The sequence below is a fragment of the Gekko japonicus genome, unplaced genomic scaffold, assembly GCF_001447785.1.
Source record: "Gekko japonicus isolate JY-2015 unplaced genomic scaffold, Gekko_japonicus_V1.1 scaffold70, whole genome shotgun sequence".
Lineage (NCBI taxonomy): Eukaryota > Metazoa > Chordata > Lepidosauria > Squamata > Gekkonidae > Gekko > Gekko japonicus.
Window position 1 is genome coordinate 1,526,789 of NW_015167529.1, and position 13,773 is coordinate 1,540,561.

Here is a 13,773-nt window from a genome sequence, read left to right on the forward strand (position 1 = left end):
TGATTGTGGGGGTTTTAAAATCATTTTATCATGTTTTGTTTTGTGAGGTGTCTGAAGAGTTTGTTTTCTGAATATATAACTAAATGAACTAAAAGAGTAAAACAGAATGCTGAAATACAGGAGATTTATTTGAAATTGCCACCACTAACCCATGAAAAGACACTTGCCTTTTCAGCTGGGCTAACGATTACAGCGGACGCTTCAAAGATAACCTAATTCCATTTTTGCATACACAGCTTTACAGCCTCATGGGAAAACACTGCAGCTAAATTTTAACTCTGAAGTTTTTCAAGCATCCTTCAGTGTGGCAGTCCACAAAAGACCAAGCAAGCCACAACAGGTCCTGAACATAGCTAAGATGAAGAAGCAAAGTGGCTCAAGGGTGTCCAAATCCGCCTTGTTTGCCTTGCACAGTATCTCACGATATTTGCTGTTGCGCAAGCCCGTTTGTGTGTTGTCAATGAACAACATGTCTCTGCCTGTACTACACCAGCTAATGCGGGGGATATTATCAGGTCAGCTGGAAGCATCGCTATAGCAAAAAGTAACTGATTACCAGAAAGAAGAACTGGTTTTAGTTAAACTGATCAAACATGTTTGCAACAACCCTCGGCATACTTTCTTGGAGAAGAAAGCCCCACTGAGCTCTTTGGAGAGTACATTTAACTAGACTGACTGGAGTGTGAGATAATCATTTAAAGAGTAATAAACAAAGATAAAATAGCAACAAAAACTTACCTCAGTTGCTTTGCATAATTCTGTTCAATTTCTATCCTTTCTTTGACAAATTTTGCATATTTTTCCAAGAAGTCGATGCCCCACTGTGTGTGCTTGTCTAAATTATCAAACTGATCCTTTAAAAAAAAAAAGAAGAAGAACAAAGAAACCTGCATTATATCAAGACATACAGTAGTGGTGATATTTGTTATTTACAAAGCACATAACCAGTTAGGTACTACATAAAATGTTTGAAAGGCAATCCAAGCTTCAACATGGAGGTTCCATTTAGTTGTCCATGTATTTAACCTTCTTTAACAATAAGCTAAACTGGCATTAGGCCTTCGGACAGTGAGTTCCATAAATTCAACATATATTGAGTGAAGCAGCACTTACTTTTTCCACTGTATCTGAGGAAGTGTGCTTGCACATGAAAGCTTATACTGTGAACAAAACTTTGTTGGTCTTAAGGGTGCCACCGGACTCAAACTTTTTCTTTTGCCTACCAATTTCATTAATTTCTCTATTTCCTCCACACCATTCATAGTTGTTTCATAGGAGTTTTATCATCCCCACCACCACTTTCATTTCTAAATTATAAAACCCTCAGTGTTTTAGGATGCAAATCAAGTCACAGAGAAAAAGGAAATACAAAAGGAAATCTCAAATGCCCAGAGGCTACATATGCTTATGACCAGAATCTTGTTCCCCAGCTGGAGGTCTAACACTTCTAACTGAAAACTTGCACTTCAGGCAGAAAGAAATGTGAGTTTATCACATTTTTAGAGGGTTGTCTAGCTGCAGCTGTAACATTCAACAATTTAGTATTTAACTGTATGATACTGTTTTTAAAAAGGTCTCAAACTGCCATTCATTCTACATTAAATTATTTCTCAAATTAATCTGCATTTAACCATGATTAAAGGCTACTAACGCAAGAAACAGCAAAATATGAAATAACATGAGGTAACAAAGGTAAGCCTAGTTTTACCCTTACAACCCTACTTTATATTATCCCCTCCATATCCAACATACATGGAAATACGGAACCAGTATTATAACCAAAGTAGCCTTGATGACATGAATTAATCGCTCAGCTCTTCAACACATAATGTTCAGTTATCAAGAAGAAACATGAATGTCTGGTACTGACAGAGTTGATATATTGATCCATGATGACCTGCTCAGGCACAGTAATGCTCTACTCTGCAATAATGTTAAAACACCTCTAGAATGGGGTAGAGACAAAGAGGAAGAAAAAAAAATGTATATATACGTACGTGTGTGTGTGTGTATGTATATATACACACACATATACATACATACACACACAAATACACCCAATATATGTGAAAGTTTAATTCAGAACTATAGCCACATTCTTTTTGGTGAAGTACCATCCACCCTTGGACCCAAGCACTGCACATGCTACATTATATCATTCTACCACGTTATACCTGCGTGGACCCTAATCTGGGAGAACTGGGTTTGACTCCCCATTCCTCCACTTGCAGCTGCTGGATAACTTTGGGCAAGCCATGGTCCTGTCAGAGCTGTTCTTGAAAGACCAGTTCTCGAAAGAGCTCTCTCAGCCCCACCTACCTCACAGGGTGTCTGTTGTGGGGAGGGGAAGGGAAAGGAGTTTGTAAGCAATTCTGAGTGAAGGGCGGGGTATAAATCCAATCTCTTCTCTTCTTCCTCTAGCCTGACTATATACTAAGGAGGAGAGAAGCCAAGAAATGGAGGATGAAAAAGGAGTACTATGACATATATTGATTTGAAATACCCTTATGTCATATTTTTTCAGTTAATAAATTATAGCATCAATATATCTCAATATATATCTCAATATATATTTTCAACTTTGTCCCCTCTGTGGACACTTACATCCAGAGATAGGGGCCATGAACAGACCAGACAAATCTTTCTGTAATTCTGCAGAAAAATCTGAGATCTTTTTTTAAAGAACACATTAAAGGTAAAGGTTCCCTTGCTCAAAAGCCAGTCGAATCTGACTCTAAGGTTGCGCTGCTCATCTCCGTTTCAAAGCCAAAGAGCCAGCACTGTCCGAAGACATTTCCGTGGTCATGTGGCCAGCATGACTAAACACCAAGGCGCACAGAACACTGTTACCTTCCCACCGAAATGGTACCTATTTATCTACTTGCAATTTCTTGCTTTCGAACTGCTAGGTTGGCAGGAGCTGGAACTAGAGATGGGAGCTCACTCCATCATGTGGCACCCGGGTCTCGAACTGCTGAACTACTGGCCTTCCACAGCCTGCAGTTCAGCGTCTTAACCACTTGAGCCACTGCAGCTCCTAAAAAGAATACATTGGGGGGTTAAAAAATCCAAAGTAAAAGCAGCAGCTGCACCTTTAAGAAGCAAATTGAGACCTCGTTAGCTGTTACTAGGCAACCACAACAGTATTCCCAGCATTTAGCCTTGGCTTCTATCAGTAAAAGGAAGGGAGAGGGATCAGAGCCCTTTCCAAGACAGTTCCTTTGATGGAGGATTCACTGGGTCTAGGCCCAAGAGCAACCACTGTGCAAATTCCAACCACATGATTTGCATGATTCACCTAGATCCAGCTGCTTGCTCCTGTTCAACAGCAAGCACCACACAAAAGTCAGCATGGTATAATACAGGGGTGGCCAAACTAGGGTTTGGGAGCCACATGCATATCTTTCACAGATACTGTGCAGCTCCTGGCAGGGTGACTGTGGAAGCAAAGTGAGGCATGCCTCCCCTATCAAGTCTCCCCTTCCCGACTTCCAATTTAAGCGTTTCGCCTTTCGGACACGTCTTGTCTCGCTTAGATGGAGACGCGCAGAGACCCAGCTGACAGAAGGGGTTCGAGTTCGTCCCGGAAACCCCCAGCCTGGGGAGCTGAGGAGAGCCTCTTCCAAGGGGACGCCCAAGGAATTGAGGCTCACCTTCTTCCCCGATAGGTACCGTTGCCGCAGAGCCAGCATGGCACCCAGAGACGACTGACGGAGCAAGCAATCACGACCAAACTTCTAAAAAGACTTCCAAAAGATCTCCAAGGCTACAAACTGTGAGTTAAGCAAAGCTCAGGTGAAAAATAAGCGAATGGAGCCTTGGTAGTAATCGGAAGCGCCTACGTTTGAAGCACGGGGGGAGGAGATTTCAAGCCCCCCCCCCGAGTAAACTGTAAAAACGGTTTTAAAGTGAAAATAAAGAGACTTTGAGCCAAACCAAGTGTATTAGAAGTTAAGCGAACACAAAAGCTACTAAAATATATGAAGCAGAATTAAAACGCATAACTTTTGCTTTGTTTTGGAAAACTTACTTCTTGTTGATATTATGGCTGGGAGAGGACAGAGAGTGCCGGAGAAAAAACTGGTGACCGGAAATAACATTGCAACAACTCCCTCCCAGAACCAGGAAGCATCTACAGACTTCTCTTCGTTGTTAGCAAATGCACTGTGCCCTCTAATGGATCAGATGACTACTCTCAACACCAAACTAGAAAATGTGCAAAAACAATTAAAGCAGATGGACAAGAGAACCACAGCAACTGGGAAAACGTTGGAAAAGATGGAAAAACAGACTGAGAGTATTAATAACAGAGTGGATGAAGCAGAGAATGAGAGATCCTCAGATAAAACCCAACTAATACAGCTCCAGCTGGAAAGATCCAGGTATGTTCTACGTTTCCATGGAATACCTGAGGATAAGAATGAGGCTTAAAGGAACTCTTGGCGGTTGCCTTGGCCCCACTAATGGATTATAAACAAGACTTAATTAAGGAAATGGATGTGATGTACAGGACTTATCCGGATTTTATAAAGAAAAATAAACTTCCAGGGAAAACTTACTTAAGATTCACGAAACGATCAACCAGAGAACTGGTGCTAAAGTCAACAATGGGAAAATCCTTAAAAATCACGAATGAAGAGATAAAAATTTTGAAAGACATCCCATTTGAAGTAAGGAAACGGAGGAAACTATACAGGATGCTTACTCTCTCCCTGCAAAAAAAGGGAACACCGTATGGATGGCTATTCCCGGAAGGGTTGAGTTTAAATTACCAGGATAAAAAATATAAAATTGACTTTGTTCCAAAAGTGGAAAGATTTATGGATCAAATGTTTAATGTAAAAAAGCAGAAGGAAAAGAATTTAAAACCGGATGTGGAGGAAGAAGAAGAGGAGGAGGAGTCCTATTCACAGGACTCAACAAGCCAAACTTCCTCGTCATCAGAATCATCTGAATCGGAAAAAAGAGCGGCTACTCCCAAACCGCAGAAAACGAAGAAATCTAAGAAGAAAAGACTCTAAAACTAAAGCATGAGTGCTAAGGGCAGTAATTGTGCCAAGCTAATAACTTTATATTTTTATAATCGAACTAATCTCTGTATAACCTGTACTAATAGTTTTAAAAGATCTATTCTTTTAGCTTTTCAGATCGTGATTTGTATTAGTCTTTACCCTATCCCCATATCCAGTAGGAGATTTAGAATAGAATGGTAGTTTTTCTTCCCCTATCCAGTAGACTATATGTATCTAGATCTCTCTAACCCACTTCCCATAGTAATAGTGATAGGGCATTAGTATCCCTTTCCCCATTCCATATTTGTAGTGTGTAGAAAATGCAAAAAAAAAAACCCTTTGGGGGGGGGTCAAAAAAAGGGGGGGAGTCATCCCTTTCCCAGCCAGTGTTCCCCTCCCTAGGTAGGCTTGAAATGGGGGGAGCAGAAAAGGAAAGCAACTTTAACTTTAAATGTGTTCTCAAAGCCCCCCCCCCCAAGCTGGCTTGGAGAAGGCTTGTCTCTTTAAATCCCTTCTCCAACTGGCATAAGGTCATGGGTGGGGGCTTGGAAGACACATTTGAAGTTGCTTTCTTTCCACCTCTCCCTCCCTTCCCCCCACTATTTGCTTTCTTTCCACTTTCCTTTCTCTCTCTCTCTCTCCCCCCATCTAAAGTTAAATGTGGTCTCCAAGCCCCGCCACACCGGTCAGTTGGCTTGGCTCGGAGAAGGCATTTGTGTCTTTAAATCCCTTCTCCAAGGCAAGCTAGCATGGCAGCGGGGGGGTTGGAGAACACATTTAAAGTCAAAAGCGTTCTCAAAGCCCTTACCCTATGGCACGGCCCACCAGCTTAAAGAAGGCATTTGTCTTTTTAAATCCCTTCTCCAAGCCAAGCTGGCTGGCGTGGGGGCCCACCCCCGGAGAACACATTTAAAGTTGCTTTCTTTCCACTTCTCCCTTCCTTCCTTCCTCCTTCCTTTCCACCTCTCTCTCTCTTTTCCCCTTCCTCCCTCCCCCCCATCTATTTGCTTTGTTTCCACCTTTCTTTCCAACTCTCTCTCTTTCTCCCTTCCTCCCTCCCCCTCCCTCATCTATTTGCTTTATTCCTTTCTCTCTCTTCCTCCCTCCCCCTCCCTCCCCATCTATTTGCTTTCTTTGTTTCTGTTTCTCTCTTTCTCTCTCTCCTTTCTTTCTTTCTTTTTTAAATTAAACTTTTTATTAAAAGGATATAACAACTTTATCAAAATTTTGATCCACAACATTTCAAACATATCCATTTTCTAATTTTCCTCCTTCCCTCCCCCCTTGCTTGGCTTCCCACAGTGCGATTTCCCCTTATTTCCCTTTCTTTCCCTCACTGTAAATTCCCTCTTTCAATTCATCTCATTAGGTAACATTACTTCATAAACATTTCAAATATTCTATTTTCTGAATTCCACTCTAATAACTCTCAAAACCTATTAAGGTATTTTTTACATCCCATCTTTGTTCAATATAGTCTTTAAAGTCTTTCCAATCTTCATAAAATTCTTCATCTTCTTTATTGTTCAATTTTCTTGTCAATTTATCCATTTCCGCCATGAATAGTACCTTTTTTAACCAATCCCAAATCTCTGGCACTCTGTCCTGTTTCCAAAATTGAGCATAAGTCATCCTTGCAGTTGTAATTAAATACCATAGCAATGTCTTTTTTGTCACATTAACTTCTTCCATTTTCAGACCCAGAAGCAAATCATTTGTTCTTTTACCGTTTCTTCCTCTGTATACCATTTTAACAAAACCTTATAAATTTTTGATATCATTCTTTTCCCTTTTTCTGCCCATACACACTCAATTTCATTATTTCCTCCCCTAAAACCATACCTTTTTAAATCAGTTTTAAACAAGTCATAAATCTGTCTATAATTCCACCAGTCATATTTATAATCCAACTCCTCTCTCTCTTTTATTTCAAAGTTTTTCCCATCAATCTTCAAAACTTCCCTATATGTTAACCAATCCTCCCTTCTGTCTTGAATAGGGATTAATCACTTCAGCTGGTACAATCCAAAGTGGTCTAACATCAAAAAAGAATTTTTTATATCTTGTCCAAGTCTCAAACAGTGCTCTTCTAATAAAATGATGTTTGAAAAAATTATCAATTTTCTCTTTCTCATACCATAGATAGGCGTGCCAACCAAATCTACAATCATGACCCTCTAATACCAACAATTTTTTATTGTCTAAATTTACCCACTGTTCTAACCATGTCAAGCACACCGCTTCATGATATAACTTAAAATTAGGAAGTTGGAAGCCTCCTCGTTCCTTAGTCCTTTCTTTCCACCCCTTTCATTCTTTCCACCTTTCTCTTTCTCCCTTCCTTCCGTCCTTCTTCCTCCTCCCTCCCCATCTATTTGCTTTGTTTCTCTCTCCTTTCCTTCCCTCCCTCCCCCATCTATTTGCTTTCTTTGTTTCTCTCTCTCTTTCCCCCTCCCTCTCTCCCCATCTATTTTCTCTTTTTCTCTCTTTCTCCCTTCCTTCCTTCCTCTCTCTCTTCCTTCCCCCTCCCCTCCCATCTACTTGCCTTTTTTGTTTCTCTCTCTCTTAGACAAATAAATATCATTAACAAATACATATCACTGGACAAATAAATATCATTATCAATATCTGTTTTTACCCGTTTTGTTTTTATTTTTGGCAGTCTCATTTAATGTTAATAAAAAGCAAATTTGCATATTTTTCAATAAAAACGTGTGTGCAATAGTTGTTCATGTCTTGAGGCTGTCAAACATCTGATGTTTATGCTATGTGGCTCTTACGTTAAGCAAGTCTGGCCACCAGTGTTCCTTCTAAGCTGAGTTAGTGTGAGCTAGCTCACAGATTTTTAGCCTCCGGCTCACACATTTTTGTCTCAGCTCAGGAAGGAGGGTTCCAGAGCAAACTCATTTATGCAGTAGCCAAAGCACTCGCTCACAACTTTAATGCCAGTCGCTCACAAAGTAGAATTTTTGCTCAGAAGACTCCACAGCTTAGAGGGAACATTGCTGGCCACCCCTGCTAAAAAAAGCCCTGGCCCTAGTCAAGGCAAGGCGGACATCCCTGGTGCCGGGGACCACCAGGAGATGCTGATTAGCAGATAGTAAAGCCCTTTAGGGCTCATAGGGGGGGGAGACAGTCTTGCAGACATGCTGGCCCCTGGCCATATACGGCTTTGAAGGTAAACACCAGCACCTTGAAACGGAACTGGTACTCAACAGGAAGCCAATGCACTTCGCGCAGCATAGGGTGGATACGCATCCGCACAGATGAAGAAGTCAACACCTGTGCTGCTGCGTTTTGCACCAGCTGCAGCTTCTGGAGCACAGTCAAGGGCAGGCCCATGTAGAGAGAATTACAATAATCCGATCTGGAACTGACCATTGCATGGGTCACTGTAGCCAGATCGTGGGGGTGTGATATGGGGCCAATTGCCTGATTTGTCTCAGATGACAAAAGGCAGACCTGGCAGTGGCAGCGACCTGGGCCACCACAGTCAGTGAGGCATCAAGGAACACCCCAGGCTCTTCACCTTCAATGCCAGCACCAGTGGGGCCCCGTCAAAGGTTGGGAGCCCAATTCCCCATCCCAATCCCCCACGATCCAGGTGCAGGGCTTCCTTCAATGGATTCAATTTCAGTCTGTTCTGTTGTAACCATTCAGCCATGGCTTGTAATGCCCCGTCCAGATTCTCTGGGGCATAGCCCAGGTGGCCATCCATCAGTAGATAGAGCTAGATGTCATCAGCATATTGGTGACAACCCAGCCTATGTCTTTGGATAATCTGGGCAAGGGGGCACATGTAGATATTAAACAACACTGGGGAGAGAATTGCTCCCTGCAGCACACCACATTTCAGTGGGTGTCACTAAGATAATCCCCCCCAAGTGCCATCCTCTGTCCCTGACCTTGGAGAAAGGAGGTCAGCCACTGTAAGGCAAGCTCCTTATCCCCACATCAGTGAGGAAGTGGGTCAACAGATCTCTCAGCAGATCTCTCAATAACTCGCTCAGACTAATCTAACTCACATGGTCACTGTGAAGTTAAAACGGAGGAGAATGATGTAAACTGCTTTGGGTCCCCATTGTGGAGAAATGTGAGATATAAATGAAGTAAATAATATAGCTGAAGGAGAGGCAGATAAAAGGTAGGTAGGTTGGTTGGTGGGTTGGATGGATGGAGGGGAAGAAGCAGGAAAAGAGAAGAGCTGTGGGGGCTTTCAGGGTCAGGAAAGAGGAATAGTGGGGGAGAGGAAAATGAGATGCCCCACACAAGTCCTTGCAGGCCTGCTTGTGTTAAAATATTATCAGAAACCTTACCTTCATTTTGTCATTTTTTAAATTATTTTGACAATATTATACTTTCAGCCAATCAAATTCCCAAAAAGTACTCTAGAAGTGAACCAGTGACAAAGATACTGGAAAACACCTCCCTGCAGTGAGTAGCAGAAAAATGCCTTTGCTAGCCCAAGTCAGAGTTTTTGTTCCTCTGACCTGGCAAAAAAAATCAATGCTGTCCAAGCATTCTGGAATACTAGTCAAATAGTACTGCCAAATAAAAATTATGTTTTCCCCAAATATCACTAAGTCAACAGAAGAACTCTTTCAGCAATTAATTAATTATCTTATCACTGCATCACATAAAGGCAAGATTAAACAACAAAAATCCAATGTGCTAGAGCTCATTTTAAAGCCTACTCCATGGTGGTGATGGTGGTGAAGAAACAACACTTCTCTGCTCAGCGCAAGCCTGTGGAACTCTTCTAGGTAGTCAGGGGCCTGTTGAGATCTGGCCTGCAGGAAGACATGGACTGCTCAGCAGCCCACTGTGATCCTTTTGACACTATGCAGATACAATCTCTCGCATCCTTACTGATTTGGGACTCTACATTAGCAATAATAGGATCAAATGATGCCAGGATGCTGGCTTGTCCAGTTGTATGGGATACTTTTCAGCTTGAGTCTCAGGAAGTGAACAGGATTCTTGGAAGTCTGAAACATACCACCTTGTTAGTACGACCTCTGCCCCTCCTGGTTGCTTCAGTCAGGGGGGGGCGCACTAGGAGACTGGGTCTGGAGAGGTAGGGTGTTTGCCCTGCCTTGAAATGCTGATGCATCCACTCCTACAGAAATGCACTCTGGGCCCACAAACAACTATCATCCAATTTCAAATATACCATTCTTGAGCAAGGTGACTGAACAAGTTATAGCTCAACAATGCCAAAGATTCTTGAATGAAATGAATTGTTTGGGTCCTTTCCAATCTGGTGTCAAGCCAGGAGATGAATGGGGATGGATGGGGATAGTGAGCCCTGTTGATTCATGGTGTCCTTTGGAACCATGTTTCAGGCTAGGACTAGGAGGCATGGTTCTGTAGTGGTTTTGGTCATACATGGAAGGTAGATTTCAGAAGGTGGTACTAGGAGACTCCTCATTAGCCCCTTGGCCTCAGGGTCCCACAGGGTTCCATCTTGTCCTACATGCTCTTTAATATTGACATGAAACTTTTGGGAGAGGTCATCTAGACATTTGGGCTGGGCTGCTGTCAATATGGAGATGATACTGAGCTCTATCTCAAACTTCTAATGGATCTCAGGAGGCTCTGGAAATCATGAACCAGTCCTTGGAGACAGTTTTGGGATGGATGAGGGTTAACAAACCAAGATTTAACCCCAGATGCTGCTAGTGCGAGGAAGGATTCCAAATACTTCTAACAGAGATTCGTTAATCAGAGATGCCAGTCGGGAACACGTGTAAGCAAAATGTCTTGTTCTGTCATTAAATTAGAGATTTTCTCCTATTCATGTTAAGCAAACAACAAGGCTTTCCACAAATGGGCTGGAAACTTAAGAGCTGTGGATTATTCATCTGTCCCATGCTTAATAGGTCTGAAATCCTGTAAGCACCCAAGTAGTCATGGGTAAAAGTAACAGTTCCTAGGAAAATTGATGGGCAAAGAAAACTACAGAGAAAACAGTCTTCATTATATTGAGTGAGGGGTATTCTCTGCAGGTAGAGAATATCAATCTAGGTAGAACTCAAGCTGTGGTTCCTGCCTCCCCCATCAAGCCTCCTCAAGTAATTAAATATTTTAAATGAATACTTTTTATATGTTGCTCTTCCACCAAGGTTTTCAAGGAAGCTACTATATGTGATCACAACATGACCATACTGGAAACTGACCTAAATGCATAAGGAAGCAGTAATTTTTTTCACCTGTGATATCTCGTCACATCTCAAATGCTAAGTAGAGTTGCCCCTGGTCGGTATTTGGATGGAAGACCACCAAGGAATTCCGGGGCCACTGTGCAGAGGAAGGCAGTGGCAAACTGCCTCTGTTAGTCTCGTGCCTTAAAAACCCTACAGGGTCACCACAAGTCAGCTGTGAGTGTTGGCATCACTTCATACATACACACACGCGTGTTCCAAATGCTAACTTTTCAGCAATCACAGTATGTTACTAAAGTATCTGTTCCCCAATTTGTTAAATTAGCACTGGTTGTGAGAGGTATGTTTTTTGCTGACTTCCCAAACAAGCCTGCAAGAAACATTGCTATAATTAGTTTTGCTTGTCTACTATTTAATGTGTAACAAAGCAGCACCTCTCTGGCTAACAGAAAACTTTTCCTAAAAATAACATAGGCCACTCAATGAACAGTTCTATTAGTTATTAAACCATCCAGTTTCCAAGCAGAATGAAGTTCAAAGCTTCAGCACCAGAAGAGAGCCTCCTACTCTGCAAATGTCTATAATGAATCATTAAGTATACATTTCTGCAGCAACATAATGGTTATAGGCTTTTGGAATTTGCTACAAAATTCAGAGTGTTTAACGATTTACACATGGAACCAACACAAGTGATTCTGAAGGTTCTCTCACTGCCACATGAAGTACATACACAAAAACAAAGGTTTCGGTCCCAAGGATCCCAAGAACTGCAAGTAGCACAAAGCTTCCTCCCTCCCACTGGCATCCCTCCAAGCCCCCACCCCTTTGGCTTTTTTTTCATTTTGAAAAGAACAGAATACAGGGATAACCACAGAGAATGGCATCCCTATGTCAGGCCTCTCCCCCTCCCCTAAGAAACGTGTGTATCCTGAAATCACATTCCATGTTCCTCTCACACACATTCTACATTGCTGATTGCCACAAAGAAAGATGGGGAAAGGATGTGAGGACATCTGATACTGTACTAAAGGGGGGGGGGACGACATCTACACAACTGCCATTTTCACTGGTGGTCTCATGTTTCCCAAATTTCCCCAGTTCAAATAGTTCTATATTAAACAACGTGTTCATGTTGGCACTGTCATGAGGAAAATGCTAATTTCCAACACATCTGGTAGATATGTAAGGGCTCAGGCTTTTTGTAAAATCGTGGCCTCAACTATTGCTGAAGTGTTAAAGAATCAGGGTCAAAATCTTTTTGTTAAATCATGTTATAATGATTCAGAAGCCATCTGACTTTGGTAAAGATTGTATTTTTTCATTACAGGAAATCTAAATCTACTCTAAGTAAGGGAGAATGGTTAACAAAAGTTTGGGATTTGATAAAAAAGTAAAGCAGACAGCTTTGAAATATGATCAAAAAGCGAGCCACTGAAAGATGTGTTGACTACCTGCTCTCTGCTATACTGAAAAAAACTTGACCCAGCAAAGGAGTTTTAGATAGATAGATAGCTATGACTACTGCATACTGATGTATTGATGTTTATTGTACAAATGCCTATTTTTCAAATTAAAAAACAACAACAGATACCAGCTTTGCACCTGTAGTTGTGGTATAAACAAATTTTGGCTTCAACTGCATTCAACTGTAAGGACATACTATATTTTGTCATTATAGGAATTCAGAAGTCCTTGTCAAGGAAAACAGATCCTAAGGACTGCCAGTGCTTGTTCCCAAAATGGCAAATCACAATTAGTTGTTATATCTGAACCAAGCCTTCATATTTTTCTAGAAACTCAAATCTGGAACATCTGAACATACCGGCTTTGGCAGCTTGAGAAATATTTTATTGCTATTTCAGATGACAATAACCAAAATAGGAAAGTAACCTCATTGCTGAGGGCACAGTCCCATGGCTGGCTAACTGAAGACTATAAACAACAACACACTAATTGGGCTTTGCCTTCAACCTGTGCATTAAACATCTTTAAATATTTTACTCCCTTAACCTAGTAAATAAAATATGGATTATAAAGGTGTTTCAAACAGGCAGAGCCTCACTGACATGTAGAAAATAATGGCCCGAGTACAATCCTTATTCCTTCCTAAAATTCATACCTAGCAGTGTACCCAATACCTGCTAACAGGCAGGTTCCTAGGGATTCCCTTTTCTGAACGATTTTGTGATCTTATATCAGGGAATCTAGATACTATTTGGCACTTCTCTATTGATTGTAAGAAGCATGAACTCGCTAGAGATAAATGGATCACAGTATATATTCAGAAGTGGGGATGCGCCTCAAAACAAAAAACAGTTACAAAGCTTCAGGATGATACCGACCCAAGCATAACTCTTCCTGTGGCAAAATTTTATTCAATGGTTTTTAATAACTTTTATCCATAATGGTATATTTTATTCCTTGTACTTTGTATTTCTGGTTGCTTGGTTATTTTCTGTATTTTTGGATTGTATTATTCTGTACCATATGGACTATTAAATTTGTTTGCTTATGACCCACTGGTCTGTGAGCATGAAGTATAGAATAAAGGAAAGGAAATACCTCCTAACAGAACTAGAAAAGTACACATACCAAAT

The 13,773-nt window shown here is 41.3% G+C and overlaps 1 protein-coding gene across 3 annotated transcripts in view; it reads right to left on the reverse strand.

Annotated features, from left to right (window-relative positions):
• The window catches only part of FNBP1L (formin binding protein 1-like), a 98,687-nt gene that overhangs the window by 57,544 nt on the left and 27,370 nt on the right, over positions 1 to 13,773 (reverse strand). For all 3 annotated transcript variants that reach the window (XM_015413361.1, XM_015413362.1, XM_015413360.1), the window contains exon 2: positions 739 to 854. In XM_015413361.1, coding sequence (XP_015268847.1) covers positions 739 to 854 — 116 coding nt within the window. The remainder of the gene's footprint in view (positions 1 to 738; positions 855 to 13,773) is intronic.